General features: G+C 33.5%; 2 protein-coding genes across 2 annotated transcripts; both read right to left on the reverse strand.

The window, feature by feature from the left end:
* Positions 1–342: 342 nt before the first annotated feature.
* On the reverse strand, positions 343–3561 carry LOC138329620 (uncharacterized). The gene is made up of 4 exons (XM_069276714.1): positions 3462–3561; positions 1425–2318; positions 1056–1166; positions 343–837 (listed from the first exon to the last, which is right to left on the reverse strand). Exons 1-4 carry the CDS (start codon positions 3559–3561, stop codon positions 578–580), a joined length of 1365 nt encoding a protein of 454 aa, XP_069132815.1. The 3' UTR covers positions 343–577.
* Positions 3562–3789: 228 nt separating this feature from the next.
* LOC138329781 (A disintegrin and metalloproteinase with thrombospondin motifs like) lies at positions 3790–16134 on the reverse strand. The gene is made up of 16 exons (XM_069277074.1): positions 16122–16134; positions 14518–14756; positions 13903–13992; positions 12278–12440; positions 11364–11571; positions 10896–10989; positions 10379–10450; positions 9952–10103; positions 9592–9635; positions 8191–8296; positions 7743–7901; positions 7356–7500; positions 7086–7205; positions 6668–6719; positions 5556–5894; positions 3790–3944 (listed from the first exon to the last, which is right to left on the reverse strand). Exons 1-16 carry the CDS (start codon positions 16132–16134, stop codon positions 3790–3792), a joined length of 2151 nt encoding a protein of 716 aa, XP_069133175.1.
* Between the last annotated feature and the right edge of the window lie 4245 nt (positions 16135–20379).

Genomic DNA, 20379 nt, shown 5'->3' on the forward strand with positions numbered 1-20379 from the left:
CTTTTTCATGACTCTTCCTTATCTTAGTCGTCTGTATTCCCTTTCCTTATTATAGCTCATTGTAGGACGGTCATGTATCTATAGAAGTCCGAATTATTGTGCCAGCCTTCAGTATATTGATCTTGTTTATCTATCGGCTCAAATCAAACATGATAACCCGAAAATACATGTAAATCGGACTGCTAATTATAGGGTGCAACCAAGCGAAACAAATTGTTGACGCTACAAGGAATGATATAAGAATAATCGTATGTATATTTACCTGATTTGGGATTGTCCTGTGACATATGTTGGTTGAAAGAAAGGTCATCATTAAAATGAACTGCTGATGAATATGACTAGTCCTGACATATGTTTTCTGAGGTATTGGAAATGTTGTGTTACGTCCTCCCTCCAAGCAGAAGATATTTCCCACTGTTTAAACTGACTCGTTTTTCCTGGCGAACTCCGGCGTGGATTTCATAATATGATGAATGCAATTTTCTAATGAAAATATGTGTATTTCCATATGAATAATCCAAAAGATATGCGAAATGGATGATGAGCGAAATTAAAATCTTGAATTATCCTTATAATACTACCAACGTCTGTAGCTATATGACGGTCTAAACCTCTGCGTGCGGTCCTGGAACGAGGAGTGAGTCATTCCGGATACTACAGGATTAACCTTGGAAGGATGCACTTCATTTCTGGACACTTTTGGGGTTATTGTTGTGATTTGAGCTTTGCTTGATTTACACGACATGCAACACTTTTGTTTGAAGGTACCACATGTGTATGCAGGCATGTAATGAAGGAACAAACTGCAATGGCTTTCCCTGTCACCATATCGACAGTCTGAAAGGATAAATTACAACTTTATTAGATAATACAATATATGGACAAATTATAACATAGATAGACAATGTACAATATATAAATGAACTTTAAATATGCCAGACATTGATTAACAGCGATGGAGTAGTGTAAAAGGTAAAACAACGAAGATAACGTTTTCATATCCATATTTATTAATGTAATATAATTTCCATTGACCATTGAATAGGTAAACGTACCTGGATAACCTGTATCAAAACGTTTACATGTGGCACAACACTTGGAGCGGATCATATCGTTGTAACATTGTGCACCAGTTTTCGCGGTACATCCTTGATGGTCTTTACAAACTGTAAGTGTACGTAAATATTCTTAGAGATATGACCTACCACCTATCGTTAAAAATCATTTGCAAAAAGTTCCAAATTCACGATGAGTATTTCTAATATTGCGAATTATTATTGCTGTCGTTTGAAACAAACAATATAATCATGTGTAGAATCTAACTAAATTACTTATTTTTATCAACGCTCCGTTACTTAAGCATTTTAAATTCTCTCATGATTCCATGATTCTTTAAAAAGGTTAAATTGTTACATGATACGTACCGAATTCTTTTTTCTTGGCAGGCGTACAAGGTTCGCAGCAAATACTGCCAAGTAAAGCATTTGAGCAGAGTCCTTTCATGAGTCGTACTAACCATGAACATTTCAGAGACATGAATGTGGCGTCAGGTTTAACACATTTCTGTGATGGAAATGCAAACATCTTCTGTTTTCTACTTTGTCTGTTGAGACTTGTTCTAAACGTTGTAGTCATCATACGCGAGTGCTTGGGATTGTTAACCTTCTGAGGTTTGTTATATTTAGGGGAATGGTTAGTGTTGTAATACTGATTACGACTCCTGGATGGAACCTTTTCCGGTTGGCGTATATTTTGTGTTCGTTGTCTTTTTATCTTCTGTTGTTGTTTCCAATGATTCCTTGCAGTAGAAGATGACGTACGCCTAAATGGTGCCGTAGGTCTGACTGGAGGTTTAGTCAGTGGACGTTGCGTTGGCCTTGGCTTATGGTCCAACTTGTTTTGATGAACGTAAGGTCCATGTGACTTAAACTTTTTGGCGCTAGGCACAGCTTGCATTTCGACCAAAGGTTTCGTTGTGCCTCCTTTGTTCAGCGATAGTGCTGGCACCGATATGTCAGCATCAGTTACTACTTTTATTTCTTTTTGGGGAAGTAGAGTATTGTCCTGGAGTTTTCTGGTGTGCCTAAGGGGCGATGACAACGTTGGTAGTAAGTTGGCTTTCGGTCCGGTGTCTGAAAGAGTCGTATGTGTATGATCTGTGAAGAACAACACGCCTTGTGTTGGTTTTGGAGCTGCTGGCACTTGTGTGGTGTCCCTGTTATTTATCCTAGCACACGTTTGACAACACTGAGTCGCGTAGTTATAGTCTGAGCATCTTCGGGGGTCGCAGTCTGCAATTCTATTCCCAAATTCACAATCTGTAAACAAAATTTAAGTCGAATTGTTTATTTATCATAAAACTGCAGGTGTCAGTAATGACATTATATGAGCAGCGAGCTATGAATCAAATGACGTGTGTTGGTTCATGCTTTAGACAAGTTTCTGGCTAGATTGGCACGTTCTAATTATTTTGGTTGTGAAATAGAGGTTCACCAACAAGTGCCTGTTGGTTATCATGTTTAGCAAGCTGTTGCTAGTTAGTTTTCAATTTTTGAAAAGACACGGAATTTTTTTAATTAGCACATGTCTTTTCAAAATTTGAAAATTAGATATTGAGACTTTAGATTAAGATGATAAAACTTGTTTTTCTCATAACTTTGATTCTATATTGTTACTGTGGTTATTATTTGATTCTTGTTATTAGTGATACGTATCACACGGCAGCTTTCCGCCATAATTTATAGTGCATACATAGAGAGCAAATATCATTTAGTTTTACACTTTAAATGAGCAATCACCTATTTAGACAGTAAGTGCAATTGTAAAATATGCATATATTTGTGGGACAAATCAAGTTCGAAGCTCTGCGTTTTGTGTCTGAAATCATTTTCTCTGAAGCAGTATATCGTAAATACGTAGATCGACGAAGTGACTAGCTGTAATACACACATTTGAAGAAGTGAGACGACGAGCCTAAGAGATTGATATGTTTACATCGTTAACATCAACGATGACCCATATATGACGTTTATATGGTACATTCACGTTCACTTCCATACGTGTGTGGAATACAAGGATTTAGATTAGTGAATATATAGCTATCATGAACGTATTTGATTTATCAGGCCGAAGCTGTAGAAATCTTCATTTATATCAATTATCATCCCATGACCAAGCAAAACCACCCAAAACATTGTTACATTGATACAATCATATTTATTTAAAAAACATATCGATACTCATGCCGTCGTCACAAAATACATACAGAATATTGATATTGATGTACCGATAGTGTTTGTCTCGCACCGATAACTTAGTGTACCTTTGACCAAAGTATGATGTGAACTTACCTTTGACTCTAGTGTGATGTGAACTTACCTTTGACCCCAGTGTGATGTGAACTTACCTTTGAACCAGTGTGATGTGAACTTACCTTTGACCCCAGTGTGATATGAACTTACCTTTGACCCCGGTGTGATGGCGTTTGCAGCTTTCGCAGCACATCCTCTCGTTATCATCGTGATAACAAAATCTAGCTTCTTTATCCACGATATCGCACATTTTCTTCCTGTTTCCGAATTCACAATCTGAAATTTGCATATCAGAATAATTTTGAGCATAACGGTTTTTGGTGTATTTTAAGAATATATTTGATTTACCCACACACTATTATAACAACTAAGCGAACTTGTATTAAAAGCTATCTTGATTATCATCAATTGTGTTATATGTTGTAATGAAAAAATTGAAGAAAATCATACAAATGTTTTATATATCTGAATTCACAATCTACTCACCACGTTGGTGTCGCCGAACCCTGTCACACGACGTACAGCAGAATCTGTTGTAATAGGAAAAGTAGCACCGACCGGGGTCCTCTGATATATACTGGGAGCAAGTCTTGTTTCCAAACATACGCTGGGCATCGCCATGGACACAATTTTCTGAATAATATAAGACATTTGATCAAACTCAGAATGATGCAGTTGCCTCCCTTTACCCATGTTGTCATAATAACATATTGAACAAATAGGGTTTTTTCGCCCAATTTGCTTGCTCTATCGCACAGAACCAAAAACAATGAAGTCGCTATACCGTAATCAGTCAGATTTTTAAGCTAAGATTGTTTGTTTTTTGACCAAAATATATCATAATCTATCTAAAATATAAAAGACAAAATCAACCCCGTCAATCAAACCACAAAACATGTTTACAGTGAATAGAAGAAGCATTTTTGATTTGATTGTTTGAATCTTATTGTACTCAATTTTCAAGTTTAAAACAGTTTTTATTGCCATGAAAACTTCTCCGTCTAAAGTATAATTTATGTGTTGCATATTGACACGGAAGTTCACGTTCAGATTTATTTTCTTTTTAATGAAAAACACGTATCTAAATGTCATTTATTAGGCAGGCGTCAACAAATATGCCTATATTTCAGAGCTGGTCTATTGAAACAAAACTTTAATGTTATCCAAAGCGGTAAAAATTGGCTCGTTTCATTTGTATTTTATTCCTATCAAGCCAAGCGTTATCGCCAGTTTTGACGTATATACGACATTTTTACTTCACTGAATTTATGTTTGTACATGACTTGTTTGTCGTGACTTGAATAAACTTGATATTTTATTTTGATTGAAAAATATACGGGCATATACAGACTTTGCATAATTCTCTAATTAATGTCGAAACATTCGTCACATCCTCTTTTAAAGTATGACGACAAATACTTAGTTTAATTACTCTTGTAATTAATATATATGATCTGCATATTAATCATCATTTATTTGTGTAATAGATTAATTTAACAAACATTGGAACATTTACATAATTCTATGTAAATTGCGATATATCAAATGAGTGCTATTCATACACACATTACTGTGGCCTGGGTCCATGTCTGTATTATATGGCTTCCGTTACAGATAAGCATGTTATTAACATTAATAACAACTGGTAGTGTGATTTATACTAAAACAAGACTGAATATTCAAATATTTATTATCAAAAATATAAATGTACACAACGTTAGCGATTAATAAAACAGTATATGTAAATTGATATATAATATAAAGTAATATAAAGAACGTTACTGAACGGAGCAATAAACATTAGCAAAATAAAATATAATTAACAATAATAACATGTACACCCAAATGTCACTACTTAAAAGTCCTCTAGTGCATACCCGTCTCATATGTGCGTATTTACGTGATATATTGACCACCTTTTCTCAATGCTCGTCTTCGCCCACTCTCGAATAAACCCATATACCATTTACATAATCCAATAAGTGGCAATAGTTTGAAAATTAGTATGAAGTATTAACGTATCAGTTCATAATGTCAATATTATTTTCAGTTCAACCTGGCAGTATTGCGAAAACCTATTTCCCTTTCATCAGTTGGAACTCGTTTCGCCAAAAGATACATTCGCAAATACAAGTTCCTGGTTTGTTTGTTTCGTTGAGGTCCAGCCCACCCGCGAAATTAACGTTCCAACGGTAACATAGATTGTATGACCTATAAACTGGACTATATTCTTCACAGTATCACCAATCGGCCTCGGGCCACTGTCCTTCACTTCTATCACCTTTATTGAATTGTTGCTATCGTGTTGTTCAGTAGTGTTCCCTCTCACCAGATGTGCTTCTAAAGTATCCACCACGGTGAAAAGACGGGATTGTAAAACAGACACGTTTTTTCGAAGCTTCTTATTTTCATCTTCTAGTATGGAAATTTTATCCACTAGTCTTTGCATCATCTTGTGATTTTCGTTTCGGATGTCGTCTCTCAGTGAGTGTAACGTGCTAAACAGGCTTTCCTCCATCAACACTTTAGACAGCTTTTCATCTATTTTATCGTTCGTAAAGCTCATGGTCTCGTTTGGAGGAGCTGGAATAATTTTAGCTTTTTGAGAATCGCCATGGTATCACAAAATCTAATTTGCACATGCTTCCCGAAAGCATTTGAAATCGTTTTCTCAAATAACAATTGGAGTAGTATGAAGACAGCTCAACATAGCATATTAATGTAAAATGTCGTTTATAGAATAATTCTTGTTATTTCTTTCTATCTTAAGGAACATAAGTTAACCAAGTTGAATTTAATTCTGAAAATGTAAAATTTTAAATCGATACATATTATGTTAATTTGTACGATGCGAGTAGTCTATGTTTTCCAATGGCGTCCTAAATATAGTATAGTATACGCTTCAACAAAATGAACCTTTATTATTGACATATGTTTACAAAGGAAATACAACATTTCTTTGTCGTTATAACTTCATCTTCGGCCGTGAATGGAAATGCTTTTACGTTACAATTGATATTAATAAAGTTTTAATTTTTGTTTCGGAAACGTTGACCCTTTAATAGCCTCGTATATGAAATCTTGTTAAATCTTGAACACAAGCATTTAAAAACAAAAGGAAAAAAATCCTATTTTCTTTGACACATGTCTCTGTCTTTTTATCATTTCAGACAATAGTCCTAGCCGTCTGTCCGGTAATCAGGTGTTTTATGGAATCCTAGCTTACGGGGATCAACGCGTGCCGGAAACGGTTCTATTCAGTTACACGGCAATTAGCCAGATTTACTATGGTTAGCAATGTGATGTCCACTGGTGTATTACAAGATTTCTAGATCTAATTCGATAATAAATCTTACCTTTTCTGTCAGGAGCCTCTTCCGAATAGGTACACACGCCGTCAATACACCACTACAATAAAAGAAATTATTATGTGTAAAATGAACTATTATAGTTGTCAACATGTATCTCTATGTTTGATGTACATCGTCTCTATGTCCCTTTATATAAGGAATTATAGACACTTTACACTAAGTTATCGGTAAAAAGAAATACATATCAGTCGATAATGTTAATGTAAATTTAAACGCCGATACATTTCAGAATCATAACTTGAAATAAGTAAGTTTAGACTACAATATTGGTCGGAACAAATTGTTTGCTATAATTGAAAATAGATTACTCTTTTATTTTTTGCTTTGTTTCTTTTCTAAAAAAAACATTCGTTGTAAACAGTTGGCGTTTATTGATATTTGTCATTGAAGACAAATTACTTACTTTTTTGTTTCCGCATGATGTCCCACGAGCCGCGTAATATATATTAAAACTGGTGTCGGACATTGAATTCTTACAGGCCATATGTGTGCATACCTCTGCTGCGTCACCTAAAATACCACCCTGTAAAATAAACAATGATTCATGTTACATCTATGAAGCCAAATATAACTTATAGTGGAATTATCAGATTGCCTTCTATTGAAATAGATTTGTTTTGTAATTTAAAATCATTTCTTTCTCTTTTTGGGGGGAGGGGGATATTGAACTTACCCATGCATAGTAAGACGACTGGCCAAGATGTTGCTTACACTGCTCGTTCGGTCCGTACAACTGTCCAGCCTCCTGACTTAGATGTTCCCGAAACTCTTCCTCATCATAAATATCTGTCTCGTCCGTCAGGCAGTTCTTCGTTGGTCTGATAGGTTATACATATTTTCAACCATATTATTTCGAAATATATATTTTATTTGTCGTTTTCAATATCAAATAGATATACATGTATTGTGTATATTGCCATGCGACATTTCAACATTGCTTAAACAATACGTTATATTTCATTACCCATGTATCGATACCATATTGAATACGTTAAACATTTCTGTAAACGTAATGAATAACTTTTAAATTATTGGTTAGATGCGATTCACATCGACTTACAATGAATCGAGGTAGGATTGGAAGGCGTCTTGTGAACACGGGGAGAACTGAAACGGATTCAATGCGTTCGATGGTGTTGCAGAGCCTCCAATAGGAGTCATGATGTAATTATCCTGGCCAACGCACGAATTATTGTGACCATCATGATAGGCCCCCAAACTGAAAAGTGAAAAGAGGTTCAGAGGTCAGTGCCAATGTTATCATCCGGCTTTATGTTCACTTTATACGATAGGATCAAGTCACGGTCTCAAGTATACTCCAATATATTACACTAGAAAACTGTACTATACAATTTCTTTAGAGTCTATAAGAATTATCTTAAATACTGGTAGCTTCAATCTGTAAGTAATAACTGTGGAAAACTTTAAGCAATGTTGTGGATCCAATAGAAATGATTTAGGGGGGATTGTAGTATGCAGATTGCAGAACTTAAACTTTAAATAGTTACCTATGTCCTATTTCGTGAGTAGCAGTGAGTATACTGTTGAATCCTCCGTGCTCCTCTACGATAGACACACTTGTGTGAGTACACATAGATTTTACACGTGCAAAACCTGTTAAAGACAACATCATCAAAATAAAACAAATATGCAGGCAAACATATATTCATTTTTTATTTTTATAATATCTTAATTATTTTAATTTATTCACGCTTTCATTTTGTATACCTTCTAATCATGACTTTTTACATACCCGAAATCGACAGGAATCCAACCATATTAATTTATTTAGAACTTTGTGTGAACATACTGGCAGGTATGACATAAAACATGACCAACGTTCTCTTGACAAGTCATACATATTATGCATGAAGTCGAACGTCCAAGTAACTGGAATATCATTTTAATATTAATGTAGTACATTAAGATGCTGTGTTTGTAATACATCTAGATATAAATGTAACACATTTAGATGCTGTGTTTGTAATACATTTAGATATTAATGTAACATTTATTTAGAAGCTGTGTTTGTGACACATTTAAATATTAATGTTACATATTCATATTCTGTGATTGTAATACATTTTAATATTGGTTTAACACATCAGATGTTGTGTTGGTAATATATATGTTAAGATTTAATGGATTGTGTCCTCCGAAAGTACTGGAAACGCCTGCCTGTTGACATGTCGGCCATTGCCCTTTAATATATCTACCTTGACACATTAAAATCTTAGATGTTAGAAATAGTTTATGGGAATGTTCATCCATAGCTTAAAGGAAATGTGTAGAATTGATATATTTCACATACAAGGCTACATAGTTTTACTGACTATTAATTCACGTGAATAAATCAGTAAAGTCACACATTATCAGACCTTATATGCTCTTCTATGTCAATGTCAAATATTTTAATCCCATTTATGACTGATAATCCACCTAAGATATGGTATCGGATAATTAATATACATAATTTGATCAATTTATAGAATGAATTTCTGAATTTTTCAATCTATCAAAGTCATCCTTACTATTTTAATAAATGGATACGGAAATAAGCTTACTCACACATAATATAGGCCTCTACGAGGTGTCACATAACAAATACAATACAATTGATTATTGATATAAATATTCATATCTTATTTCAGTATATAGATAACTTCATTTACATTTCTGAAGATTCCATGTAATATATTGCTACGATTTCATTAATAATAGAGACGTTCTAAAATAGCACACTAGTCTTTTATAAAGGACATCACTGTCACAAACAATTACATTGCTTGTCAATATTTGCGTTCGAAAATCGTTTGAAAGAAATGCCTCTAATAAACTGCTATACCAAATATAAAGTATGAATATTTATAATATTATATAGTTCCATATCTCTGTCACACACGACATACCTGCGACTCCTTTATTTTGAACGGTTGGTCTGTAAAGGTCATACCTGTCAATGGAAAAACCGTTATGTAATTGAAATATGTACAAATGTAACTTTTAGAATAAATTAATTTTTTCACCTGCAAATAAAGAAATAAAAATATTAAACAAATTAATAGTATTCGAAATCAGAATATGTTGAATTTGATTTTTAATGTCCGATATCAATGTTAAGTGTTAGCATATCCCATGACAGGTAGTTCTATATAGTTTTACATTAACAATGTTCGAGATGAAATGTTCAAACTTAATATGATGGTTACATTTTTAGCTATTCTTCCCTTAGCTACTCAAAGCAAGTCATGTGATTAAAGCTTTCCTACCCGGTAAACAAAATGACGTGATCGTGTACTGGAAGGTCCATTCCCATCCTGAATCGCCATTTAATGAGTTTGTTTAAAACTTCATCAGCATATACCAGATCTCGAGGGCTGGCCTCCAGACGGTCGGCTGTCCAGTGGGAGGCCTCTGGCGTCTGTACAGACATAAATATCAGTATAAATGGATACGATTGATTGTTATGCTGATATTTATATTAATTTTCTTCATTTACCTACGATCTTAGGGATAGCGTTTCGTGTGTGTTAGAAGTACGCACGTAATTATCGTTGAATTCGAATTGAAATAACGAAAACCGAAAATATCAACGATTACAAAGCAAATAAAATCAGCAAAATGTTCATATATATCCGCTTCAAACTTATGTTATATAATAATGAAATAAAGCTTCAGTAGAAAGGGAAAACTTACGTCAGCTATAATATACCGTGATACCACAACCTTGACACGATTAACCTTCAGGTTTTGAAACCGCAGATCAATCTGTAATTCAAACAAATATGTTGGTTATACCGCTGTAATCATTAGATACAGTATATAATATACCGACCACACAACTGTTACGACACTAATTCTTAATATATCAATCAAACTTTGTCATATACTGTTAACACTTTTTCTAATTTTGTTATGAAATGACCTAATTGTAATATCGTCAGCAACTACATCAATAACGTCTTACATTGCTAGATTTCAATTGATTATGCTTGGTGAATTAGATGCATTATTCCAAAGTGATTTATATATGATTTATGTTTTCATAAGATCATATCATTTGTACCTAATCAGATTATCATATATATTTATGTTTTATGTGTATATTTATTATTTTTCTGAACCCAAACAAAATGAGCACACCTTCGATGAATGTTTATAAACTAGCCGATCCCAATGAGAAGCATTGAGTTTCCAGTAGAAGACTACTCACCCCATTGATGACATGGGACATGTACTGCCTTATTTTGGACTTGGCTTCGATATCCTTCTCGGCGTGAGTTTTCTGGTGACTGCGCTGGTACCAACTGTCGATATAAATAAAATGATCTGCATTATACATAAAACACACTTTCATATATAAAAGGTGGGATTGGACTGGGATCTACGTCTCTGATCAGAAAGATCTCATCCATTTCTTAAATTCCAGTTATATTCCTTTTTCTCCAGACATGTATTTACTTGTTAAGATCATATACGTGATGATTTGTCATTTTGTATATCGGCACATAGATATAAGTGTTCATTGCCGCATATAATTGTTTCACTCTCATCAATTATTTTAAGGCAAAGGATGGCGGTAATATCAAAATGCTCTTGCTAAACATTTCGCTTTATTTAATTACATGACAGCGATGACAGATATTATTACATGTAACACAATATGAGCTTAGTGTGTTACCTGCGATACACACTGTAGTCTATCAATACAATCAGTCCCATTTCGTAAGGGGTATCGTCTGTTCTGAACTGTTTCTTTGGCCTCCGTTTAGGGTAGTGTGAAACCCGTCTTCTCATCGTCATGGAGGCACTCTCAGGGCTAAGAAATTCACTCAGGTCTACAATTCTGTCCACCATCTGCATGGACTGTCCAGGGCCTGTTGCAGATTCTAGGAAATATACGTTTAAATAAGATATTTGTATTGGTTTAAGATTTTACAACAACTTAACGTAAATAGCATAGTAGAAGTATATGCACGCATTTGATCATAATGCATATTTTACAAAAAACATTTACATAATACCATTAAGTTAAAGCCCCATTATGTTTTGGGGTGAATGCTTGTTTTGTTTACTATATCCGGGTATCGAACATATACGTATACACGAGGTATTTTTAACTATGCAAATCAACCCGTTCTATTTTAAGAACTCTTTACTAATTGATTATTGCGTAATTATCTTCATTGGAAAGAAACCGAATGAAGAACCTTTCATAAGGGATGTTAATATATATTTTAGCAAAGTTTGGTGAAAGCATAAGGGGACTTTAAATAACTAGACAGCTCCTTCATGGTTAACATATTTATTTTTCTTGTCTCTCGCTGGACAATTTTATTTTTCTTGTCTCTCGGTGGACAATTTATGAAAAATATATCTGGCTGTAAAATTGGTATTAAAAATTCGAAAGGAGTCATTCATCTGTTTTTATTTCAACCCAGCACCTTTGATGTAAAAACATATTTAAATACAGAAATAATTGTCTTGTTTTACGGTATTCCCTGCTATCACCTGAATTTACATTTCAAATGAGCCCTGTGTTTCTATACTACTCATACTACTCCTATATCTTATTTGTGACATAGAAATAATTACCCTTTACAAAATCGTCTTTGACCGGTTTATCCTGTTTCCGTTTGAATACTGAGTATAACTTTCCCCTTCGACTCCCAGTAACACTCCTCTTTTTCCTTTCCGGAGAGTCGAATGGCAATGGCTCTAGACCGTATTCCACTTGATCCACAAAAAAGCTTCCTTCCTATAAACAAGTAGTATGCATTGTGTTTGCAATTAATACCATATAATTTTTTATGCCGTGTATTCGGATATTCGGTACCAACCACAAACAACTAATAATAGTTTTGAATTCACTCATAATGCCAGGTGATATATTGGAAATAATAAAAACTTGTTTTCTGTTTTTTGTTTTTTTTTAATATGGTTATGGAATTCATATTATTGAAACCACGTTGATTAATTAGAAACGATTACTAGTGTAAAGATAAAAATAAGAATTTTGATGACTACTTATTAATTAGGAAAAAAGGAAATAATTGATCAAAAAGATTAATAAATTCACGCCTTAATTGAAATGAACATTGAATGAACAATAAAAAGAACATACATTTCGAATATAAGTTAAAAATGTAATTGAATTATAATCATTAAATTGCTTCAAAGATTGATTGAAAATGCAAATCCAATTTGGCTTGTATTATTCTATGTAATTGAATCCAACATCAAGTGTTTCCTTGTCATCTATTACACCGTGTATAAATTGATAACTTATGACATCAATCTCTTGTAATGATCACAGGGAAACCACTTTAATTTCAATAATGTGGCCTCTGGTATTGTATGGTGCGAATTTCCTTCATAAATGTATGAGATGCATCATCAATCAATTAAATTCATATCATATTACCATATCGATTACCATACTGATTAGTTTTTAAAAAATCTACAAAAAATGAGAATTTATTAAAGCAAAATGAATTATGTAACCTCTTTCTATGTAACTGGAATTTATATTGGCTCTTAGTCAAATTAGATAACACCACAATTCAAATTCTTTGTTTACCACAAATTATTAAATCGCAATATTACGCTATCGAAAACTGGTTTTTTCGATTTTACAATTGTAAAGTGTTGACATAGAATTTGCTGGTTTTCTAAGTTCTGAGCTTAATAAAACTGTTTTGACATACAAATAAAGCTGTCGTTAAATGTTTTTTATGAATTTACGTCAAACAAACATCATTGTAAAGCATTACCCTGATTAAATACCGATTTTTTAATATTGAAGGTAAAGTATCCTGGTATTTTATTTACTTGAATATGATTACATTTGTTCACATAGTTCACTTCTTGATCATTTCTACAGCTAAATCTTACCTTTGTATGATACGCACTATTAGCTATAAATTATAAATATAAATGTTATAGAGATCATATTAACAGTTTCTTTTGGCACCTTAAATGACAAATTCTAAAAACAATATCTCCTTGTAAACAGAAAATCGCTCCTTTGGCTAATAATGCTATATTCTTTATAATCGTACGTGGCTTTGCATTTTGTAATGGATATGGTATACCATATTCTCCGACATCGAATAAGGACACGTGGTGTGGAAGTACAAGAAGTGATTACGTCGGGTTGGCGGTCAATTGCGCATGCGATACATGTAACACTTTTCAGATGTACAGGATCGGATACTTACGAGAGTTGGGTCACACTTGCCACTGGTAAATCCGTCACACCGTACCATCACATTAGCTCCAGTGTCCTTGTCCTGGTAAAAGGCGATGTTCTGTAACAGAACGGGACATAGATTTATCACTCGGTAGATGTTTTTAAAGGTTTTGGAAGTGGTTAAAAAGAGATAGTCTTATAAAATAATTTTCAGAAAATGAATTAAAGAAAACAAATATTTAAACAAAACTGATTATTAATGTTTCATGGGCTTATGAAACGACTGATGTAATTTCTATTACTTTATTTTAGTTACATTATATTAAAAATGATTTGGGACGATTTCCGCAGTTTTATATAATTTTTGTTAATGATTATTTGAAATTTGGTTTGAAACATTCAGATCTAAACATTCCAGGGAAAGACACTATATCGAACGATGTATCCAACACAAAAACCATAAATTTGTTAACACACGTATACATATTTTACTGTTCAGCTAAAATCCCAACACAAGACATGTCCACGTAACGAAAAAAAATATATTGCTATATCTATAAATACGATATAAAATCAGAAACACACCAAGCCTTTAATTTAACATATGTTAAAGAGTCATTAACCTAACTGAATATCTACTTACCCCTTCAATTGGAATTTGCTCTTTCTTTAAAACTTGTTTTCCCGCCTTGTTTGTCCGTATCACGTAAATACTTCGCTGTTCATTCATAGCATTATTCATATCAAGCCTCAGATCAACAGCGTTCGTGTCATTTTGGAAGAGGTTAATGGTCATGTTTAAGTTGGATGGTAATGCCGCACCTTCCTGCTCATCTCCCGTGGGAAGATTCTCCTCCACAACTGCTACCTCGATAGCTGAATCTGTATCACAAATGTAAGTATTCACATGAAAACAAGAATACACTATGAATATCCACATTTATTTATAACCATGTGCGTGAAATTGAACGAAAAATCACTTTCTTTAAACAAAATATAACTAGAGAATTTAAGTAACTTTCTTAAAAGAAATATAACTACAAAAGGTAAGTCAGAAATTGGAGATCAAATATATAGCGATGATGATAGAGACTGTAGAATAGAAATATGTTAAGTATCATTTTAGTCACGACTTTATTTTTCTGACTGAAGTCATCCAATGCATAAACAGTTTGGAATAATTACTTGCAAGACATTTTTGCTAAGTTGAACCAATTAATATTTATGATTTTATTCTATCAAAATTGTATCATTATGTAACATATGGAATCTATAAGGGCGTTGCAGTAAAAAAAAAAATGAGCAAACTTACCATTTTGACAAAGGCACCCTTGCAAACTCATCAAGAAAAAAATTGCAGTTTGTATAAAAATAGCCATTGCAGTATTAAAATTCATTAAGTGTAAAATCAATAACTAAAATGTCCTTGAGGTCGTAGTAAAAAATCTTGTTCTGTGTTACAGATAATCCTGAATCGTCGATCGAATTATGTTATCACATAAGGCCAAGGCGAAATGTCGACGGATCCGCAGAAAAGTGTATCCAATAAATGATTTCTAGTGTGTCTATCAGTCGGTGCACTATCAACTCATTAAGTGTTACCTATAACGACGTGACCTACCCCCTCACTGATAAACGTACTAAATGAGCAGTACCTAGTGTCATGTTAGTTTTATACGCCTGTCAGAGGTGACGAGCAACTCATACATATCTATATATAATCGAGCTATAAGCATTTCACCAGATCAGCCGCTAACGGCCGCTCAATAAAATTCATTACATAGTCTACGTATGAGACCTATGGTAATTTCGTACAAAAATACGGCAATGAGATATTTTAGATTTTTTTAAATAACTAATTATCATGTATTTACCATAATAAGTCAATGAATGCAATATACATATAAGATATATGAAGTACTCGCGCATTCATTTATTTGGGCATAACTCCCTATTAAACATAAAGGTCATTTAAGTTCAATGGGAATTCGTTATATTCAACTTATGTACCTCGCCTAATAGTTAGTTTGTTATATTTACCAACAGTACCACGTAAGTGAAGAACCCAGTCGCCCCATTAGATATTGCGCCTAGTGGGAGGACGCCATTACGAGTTTTACGCGCACTACCAATAGTTTCTGACAGCTAGGCAGCTTGACCCATGTATCTCCAAGAGAAATGTCTGGTTCGTCACTAAATCATCTTTGACCTTTATTTGGATTACAGATATTGTCGCAGAAGGTTTACCCGCTTTCTCCATTGCCCCTACTTCATACACTATGCCTTACACTTCGAGTACAGTTATACCGAAGTTGACCTCTGATGTATTTTCTATTGTTGTCAACATTCTGATAATACAATGTCTTTACGCCGACAATTACATTACATTCAAGTTAAAGATATCAATGGTGTCTTTCAAGTACTGAGAGGTTTTGGTATCATTACAAACCAATCTTAATAAAATGCGATTCAATATCGAGAGTACATTGACAAGCGTGATTGGAGAAAAAACCACCTCTGAACACCGTGCTACGTCATGCGTTTGTCGAGTAGTTGAAAGAGAAAGTTGACTTGTTCAACGAAACAAGAGCCCAGATGAACTGTATCGCTCACTTGGCTTACTGTGCCAAGAAATCTTCTTAATACAGGTTCCCAAAGGAGTTACTTTCAATTTTTGTTGGGTAGCCCCAAGATTAATAAAAACCCTGTTCCACTTTCTTCAAAGATGTTTCTGACTAGATTTGATTACATATTATGCGGAATTTTAATACTAGTAGCGATGTAAAGAATTTACTTCTATTTTCCCTATTTGGACCCGCCCGTCTTGCTCCTTTGGGGTCAGAGTCAGGATTCTGACAAGATGAGCTAAAATGTAGACAAAATGTAATCAATGATAACTACAGTTAAGTCTTCCATCAGTGAAGAATAAACCTTTGAAATGGCCCATGTGTTGTGGACCCCAGTAAAAAAATCTCAGCTGGTTAATCATTAAATTAAAAAGTAAAAACGTTTTCTGACATGTTATTATCTCTAGGTAACAATAATATGAACATGGAAATCCAGATTGAAATTTAGGTTCGAAATATCAATTTTAATAATGAATAGGTAAACACATTTCATGAATTTTCAAATAACTATCCTGGTAGGAGTTTTAAGATGAAAGACTCCATCCTTTTTATATCAAGTGTTATTTGAGAATCTTTTGTTTTCGACTACAGTAACAGGGATCTATGAAAAAGAATTTAGTTGGTTTAGTTGTTTGGTCTTGTATAATTATGTTAGGCATCAGGTCACAACGATAGTGTAACAACTGTAAGAGCTATACATTAGAAACATGTCATTATATTTTAATTAATTTAAAGGTGGTTCTTGTCTTAATAATGTTAAACATAAATTTTAAAATTATTTCTGTGGTCAAAACGAAACTTTTATATGTTTGGCTTAGTTAAAAGTTCCGAGTTTTTGTATTAACTGTATATTGAACCCGTCTAAAATCGAATCTTTGCATTGAATTTCATTCTGGTTCACCGTTAATGAAAATCCCATTTTATTTTCTTGTTCCGAATTCAATGAAAGAATTTTTACATCTTACCATGAGACAATGAAACTATTATAACAAGAATATATCTGCATATGCATGATATATTTGCATATACGAATTTATTGCCCCAAGTCTTATATGTCCTGAAGTCGGTTCCGCTTACATTGCATTGGATTATACATGTATGTACAAAGAGGTGTAAATGTTCATTCTTCCATGCCTTCTGCCTTTGATTAATGCACGATTTTCTGGCAAAGCCACATCTTAATCTTCAAAATAATATAAATCAAACAATATAGAAAACAAGTTTACTCCCCTTATCGCATTATAATCCTTCTCATTATTATCGTTAAATGCCATGTACGATTGCTTCTAATAATGTAGACATCCCTTACGCAGTTGTATTATATGGATATCCAAGTTTATTCTCCCTCATACATGAATCATACAATACCTCTGATAACATTGTTGTATATTCATTTACTTATCATAAATAAGAGAGTGTTGATTTTATTTAATATGTTTATTTTTCGAAAGTCATGCATACAAATGCAGTTTATTTTCTTTCATTACTATATCAACAATGAAGTCATTTGTTTGCTTCTCCAAAATTGTGCCCACAACATCTGAGTATAACTGAACTTTTATTGATCATTCTCCTACACGTTCCAGTTGATGAGCATATTGATAAAGAAAACCTAGACACAAATATATAGGAACTTACATGAGTGATCATTTCATTTTAGATTTCATGAAACGAGTCTAAGAAGTTTTTTTTATTTTTGCGAGCCTTGGCGAGACGAGTTTTATAAAATCTCATATGAAATTAACACAAATTTAGGATACTTTTTATCACATAACTACAAATACCTACATAACACAGACTTTACGTCAAAAGGTATTCTGAAAATCCAGCAGAGGCCGCCATTTTATCCCACAGTCTTTGTAATCCTGACGTCACGTCATTTTTCCTGACATCATTTTATTGTTTCTGTCTGAGGTCACAATGAATTTCCAACCAATGAAAATCGCTCTAGGTCATATTACGCTATGGACATACGCAAAAATATTACACGGGAGACAGCACTGGATATCAGGCGGATAACATTGTATGTGATAAAAGTGGATATCTGTAACGCACAGCGGTGTCGTCTTTTTCTTGGCTCATGGCAAAGGTATGTATCGTATAGAAATTCTTATATTGTTATTGATTTTTGAGTATTTTCATTTAGTTTCAGTGATATCACACGCTGAATATAATCACTGGTACATTTTGCGAATGCGCTTATATATTTCCCATCATAGTAAAAATGGGTAAACTCTCATTCGGTTATTGAATGAATCTTTTCCTACGCATCAAAGAAGCGTCTAGCTTGAGCGAAAGCAAGTAAATAACTGACAATTTGCTTTCGTTTTGCATGTCATACTGGTTGCAGGATAAACAGAATACATGGTTAGTGTTTTACGATGCAAAGTTTATTGTGGTGCTCGACACGGAAAGCCGAGATAACTCGACAAAGCCTCGTCATCTCGGCTTTCCTAAGTTTCGCACCAAAATAAACCTTGTATTGTTAGATACTAACCACATATTCTCTATTCATCATGTAATATATTTGCAGAGGTACTATTAAGAAACTGTGTTTATTGTAGGAAATGTGGTTATATTTATGTATTACAGCAAATATTTAATTAATGGCTCAAAACTACTGTTACTTTACTGTGGTCTCCGATTCTTAAAGGAAATGGTCGAGAAAAGTAATTACTAAAATATTTTGACATATATCGTTAGAATTTGAATTAAAAAATATTTTGACATATATCGTTAGAATTTGAATTAAAAGATAAATTGTACAGATGTCTCAATTCTCTCTTGTTCTAAGATGTAAGGACAGTGTGTTCAGCTACAGTATAATGTGACACCCACTCTGACACATCCGTCATCAGCTCACGTCTCCTAATGTCAACGCTTTTACTGTTACATTTTAATTCAATAAAATGCATCACAGATCTAACGAATGCATAATAGGCTGTTTTCTTTGGACCTTAAACGTTAGTCCTACATATTACATGTGGTAATAAGTAACCTTTTGAGTAAGCGTGATACCTGCATATTACAAATGGTAATAAGTTTACTTGATTAAGCGTGATACCTACATAATACATATGGTAATAAGTAACCTTGATACCTACATATTACAAATGGTAATAAGTTTACTTGAGTAAGCGTGATACCTACATATTATATATGTTATTAAGTAACCTTGAGTAAGCGTGATACCTACATAATACATATGGTAATAAGTTTACTTGAGTAAGCGTGATACCTACATAATACATATTGTAATAAGTTTACTTGAGTAAGCGTGATACCTACATAATACATATGGTAATAAGTTTACTTGAGTAAGCGTGACACCTACATAATACATATTGTAATAAGTTTACTTGAGTAAGCGTGATACCTACATATTACATATGCTATTAAGTAACCTTGAGTAAGCGTGATACCTGCATATTACAAATGGTAATAAGTTACCTTGGGTAAATGTGATACCTACATAATACATATGGTAATAAGTAACCTTGAGTAAGCATGATACCTGCATATTACAAATGGTAATAAGTTTACTTGAGTAAGCGTGATACCTGCATAATACATATGGTAATAAGTTACGTTCAGTAAGCTTGATACCTACATATAACATATAGTAATCAGGTTCCTTGTGTAAACGTGATACCTACAAGTATATATGGTAATAACTTACCTTGAGTAAGCGTGATACCTATATATACCTGCATATTACATATCGTAATAAGTTAATTCATTTAAGTCTGATACCTACATATTATATATGCTAATAAGGCACCTTGAGTAAGCGTGATACCTGCATAATACATGTGGAAATAAGTTACCTTGATTAAACGTGATACCCCCATATTACACACGGTTATACGTTATCTTGA

The sequence above is a fragment of the Argopecten irradians genome, chromosome 8 (assembly GCF_041381155.1).
Source record: "Argopecten irradians isolate NY chromosome 8, Ai_NY, whole genome shotgun sequence".
NCBI classification, from domain to species: domain Eukaryota; kingdom Metazoa; phylum Mollusca; class Bivalvia; order Pectinida; family Pectinidae; genus Argopecten; species Argopecten irradians.

Excerpts from the sequence above, each read along its gene's own strand:
- LOC138329781 (XM_069277074.1), bottom strand. Across the intron at positions 11,572-12,277 it reads CAAAGACGATTTTGTAAAGG|AATCTGCAACAGGCCCTGGA; the intron begins GTAATTATTTCT and ends TATATTTCCTAG. Across the intron at positions 10,451-10,895 it reads TGTCCCATGTCATCAATGGG|ATTGATCTGCGGTTTCAAAA; the intron begins GTGAGTAGTCTT and ends TTTGAATTACAG.
- LOC138329620 (XM_069276714.1), bottom strand. The coding sequence starts at position 3,561 with ATGTGCGATATCGTGGATAAAGAAGCTAGATTTTGTTATCACGATGAT. Across the intron at positions 2,319-3,461 it reads CCATCACACCGGGGTCAAAG|ATTGTGAATTTGGGAATAGA; the intron begins GTAAGTTCATAT and ends TTTTGTTTACAG. Across the intron at positions 838-1,055 it reads TTTTGATACAGGTTATCCAG|ACTGTCGATATGGTGACAGG; the intron begins GTACGTTTACCT and ends TTATCCTTTCAG.